General features: G+C 39.8%; 1 protein-coding gene across 1 annotated transcript in view; it reads left to right on the forward strand.

Annotated features, from left to right (window-relative positions):
• The window catches only part of NUS1 (NUS1 dehydrodolichyl diphosphate synthase subunit), a 43,957-nt gene that overhangs the window by 13,238 nt on the left and 26,825 nt on the right, over positions 1-3,894 (forward strand). Inside the window, exon 3 of the mRNA XM_075063900.1 lies at positions 3,552-3,674. Within this exon, the coding sequence (XP_074920001.1) occupies positions 3,552-3,674 (123 nt within the window). The remainder of the gene's footprint in view (positions 1-3,551; positions 3,675-3,894) is intronic.

Here is a 3,894-nt window from a genome sequence, read left to right on the forward strand (position 1 = left end):
TACCCAAATAAATTTGTTAGTCTCTAAGGTGCCACAAGACTCCTCATTGTTTTAGCTAACTAGCTGACATGTCTAAACATATTTGCTTTCTTGATAAGATAGAGACCTCCATGTGCAAGAGGGACAGCCTGTAACTGAGGGCCTCAGTATATAAACTTCTCCGCAAGTGTTTTTAAGGCACTGGGTAAGCTGCTGCAAAGTGCAACTGTCTGATTGGGTATATAACATTGGTATTGTAACAATATAGTGCCAGACTAACAATACTATTGTGCTACTCAAGGAATGCATTTGTAAAGACAAATACTGTACTTGTAAGAACTGCTACTTGCCAAACAGATTGTTACTTAAAAAGTACAGTCATCAAGTTGTATCCTATTATTATGAATGTGAGACACCCAGTAATTTTAAAATTAGTCTTTTACTGCTTGAGTCATTCAGTTCTTTACTTTACACTCACAGGGTTCTCTCACCAGATTTGCAGTACTGCTTTAGAATATTTCCTGAGAGAAGGGATACATTCCTTTTAGTGTGCCAGCCAGCTTCTGCCTCAGAAGTTTCTATTTATTGGTAGTTCTTCTGAAAAAGACATTTTAAAGTTTTTCATTTCCTCAACTGCAAGAATTCTGGGGTGAATTTCAGTGTCTCGAATGTGTACTTTATTAATGTTATACGGCATACAACAGGAGTTCCTTGGATCTTCAGGGTGCAAGACTGTCTTGTTGCCCATCTCCTCTTCCAGTAGTAAAGACTTGCTAACAATGAGTATCATGTTCCTCTTGTCCCATGCATCTAGATGCTTCTGCTTCTCCACCTGCTCCCTTATTTATTCTTCTCTTGGTAGATAGCATGGCAAAGTCTTGCTGGTGATTTTGGTTTTAGACTGCAGCATCAGTTTCCTCTCTCTTTTCAATGCAATATTTGTGTTAAATAACATTCAGAGACCCCACTGTACTGGGCAATGTATAGACATGTTATCTAAGCCCTGGGCTACACTACAGTTAGATAGACATAAGGCAACTTAAATCAACCTAACTCTAAATATCTTCTCTAAAATTCAGGTTTCACTGATGTAGCTCTCCCACTCTGCTGACTTAATAACTTCAGTTCTGCAAGAGGTTGATTTAGTTAGGTCGACACAGTGTCAGTATAGACATTGTGTTGCTTACATCAACTGTTGCTGCCTTTCAGAAGNGAACAATCAGCACTTCCCCCCTCAGTGAAAAGATTTAAAGGGGCAACACACTCTAAACCTCAAAAGGATTACACAATTTTAGTGTAATTTGGGCAAGGGGATTATCAACATACACCCATCACATTGAGCTTCTTTTAATTTTCAACATCTCACTGTGCATATGAAAACTAACATCCTACAACAAGGGCTGGGGTAGACTTCATGATGGGGAGAAGAACACCCATTGAGTTAAATGGGTCATCTGACACCTTTCAGAACTATTGTCAGATTGTATTAATCTCTGTGACATGTGATTCATTTGAGAACATCCTACTGAGATGAACAAACCATTTCACATGTCTCTGCAGTCCTAGCTGAAAAGGGTTTTGGTGAGCTCTTTCTTTCAAAATGGAGTCTGGTGTCCATCTCCACTCCTTGGTGCCTCCAGCTGGTAGATGTGCTCCTTGCAGCCAGCCCACAGTCTGTTTTCTCAAAGGTCTCTCAACCCCTACTGGGGACATGGAGGAACAAGGAAGAGGATAAACCCGGTAGCTTAGTGGTAGCAAGGTGTTTCCAGGAAGACTTTGTGCCCTCTTACTACTAGAACCACTTTCACTTCTGAATTCACTGTTTAAAAAAAACTTGGTTAATTCACAGTTAAGAGTGACCAGCCATGTCTCGTACCCTTCCAAAACATCAAGCGCATGTATGGTTAAACCTTAAAATACCAGGATATAAAGCATTAAGGTACCTACCAGACCCACGCTGGAACTGAAACCCTGCCCTCTGAGTGAAGCCCCTTTCCAGGCTGACAGCATAGCACACTATTTTTCCAGATATCAAAATATATGGGTATGGTAGGAAAACCTCTGTCCTCACTAAGGCAAACTCTGCATTTAGAACAGGCTTAGTGAACAAAACTGGCTATGCCTGGCCTGAACTTAATCTGTTCTGCAAAAACATCAGCATTCCAACTATTACTGTTCCTTGACCTTTATCTTAGTCTCTTGAGAACATTACCTGCACTTACGTCCTCCTTGAAGTGTACTGTCCTATGGTTTGAGTTCTACAAAACCCCACAGCAAGAATTGGCTGTTGTGCTTTTCTGCTTGTGCAACCTACATAACTCAGCACAGAAATGAAGGATTCGTGATCTCTTTGGATGTAGATGTACTTCTCCTCATACTGCAGTGTGAGCTGTGGTAAACTACTGCAAGTAATCTTTGCACCAGTCAATGCAGCAGTCCCTAAAACAGTGAAGATCAGCTGGAGTGCATGCAGATGAAGAAAAGAATACAATTCTGTAAGGCATACCACATTGCATAAAATGGTATGCTTACTTCATCATTCCTTAGGTACCTGTTCTTATTGTAGAGTAGCCCTGGCTGAAACATACTTTCAATATATTCCCCGTGGCTCTTGCCAGCTCCTAGGAGCAGAGCTAAAGTGGGCTGAGGTTGGTGTGTTCTTAAACCTCTGAAAACCAAGAAATGAAGTAAAGTGTATGAGGCACTGGTGGTCAACTTTAAACACTAATGAAGTTTTGAGCAGTGAATTTTTGTAATAAAATGGGTAGTATTATTCTCCTAAGTGTCAAATAGTGAGTTGATCCCAATATGCTGTAATAAATATAGGCCTGTACTGTCAGTATTGGCTGTGAAATCTGACTGTAAAAATTATAATTGTTTGTAAAAGGAACAGGAGTACTCCTGTTCTTTTTGCGGATACAGACTAACACGGCTGCTATTCTGATAATTGTTTGTGTTGCCTCTAACATTCATCTGCCCTAGCCTCATTTCTCATAATTTAGTCTACAGTGTATTTTACAAACATTGATTCTTGTAAAGCTGTTAAGAATATGTAAGAGGTTATGCTGTGTCCCCTAGCTTTACAGCTGAGCTTGCCTTGCACTATTTGTCTTGATACAAGGTTTCATTTGTCTCAGGCCACAGAGGGAGCTGGTGCAAGGCTAGCATTAGAACATGGGAATTCCTTGCTTCTGCTTGTTTGTACATCATCTCTGTCTCTAACTTGCATCTGATGTGGAAATGGTAAATTGGTCATAGAATTAGAGCATTCTAGCAGTAAAGTGAGTGTTCTGCTTTTTAAAGAACTATCAAATGTCACTGCATAGTGGTTCAGCTATGTCAAGAACAATAGCAGCATATACCAGATCTAAAGTTGTATGTAGTTAACTTTCTCTTCCAAGGTCACCATGAAGCCAGATTTATGTAGTATCATCTGCTTCAGTTATTTATTAATCTTGTTGAGTCTGGTTTAAAACTAGTGTTTACTGCCTGTTTCTTTTCTCTATTTTCACAACATTCTTTCTGAAAAGTGGAAACTGAAGTGACTTATATTTTGTTATGGGTTTTTTAAGGAATCTTCAAGAGGAATAACGCAAGGCTGATGGATGAAATTTTAAAACAGCAGCAGGAACTCTTGGGTCTAGATTGCTCCAAATATACAGTGGAATTTGCAAATCAAGACAAAACAGACCAAGGTAGGATTGTGGTGATGAGCACCCTGAGAAAACTAAGTAGTTTGTTCGTTGAGGGTTATGTATCATCCTATATGTATATTCCACCCTCTCACTGCTACCTACCCACTCTTTCTTTCCCCTCTTTTTTTCCTTAGCCCCTCATTAAAGTGGGTGACACACATGTTTATAACCTTCCTGAGCTAGTGTTGTTTTTGTAGTAGTTGCTGGAAGGATCCTGTTA

This window comes from Chelonoidis abingdonii, chromosome 3 (assembly GCF_003597395.2).
Source record: "Chelonoidis abingdonii isolate Lonesome George chromosome 3, CheloAbing_2.0, whole genome shotgun sequence".
NCBI classification, from domain to species: domain Eukaryota; kingdom Metazoa; phylum Chordata; order Testudines; family Testudinidae; genus Chelonoidis; species Chelonoidis abingdonii.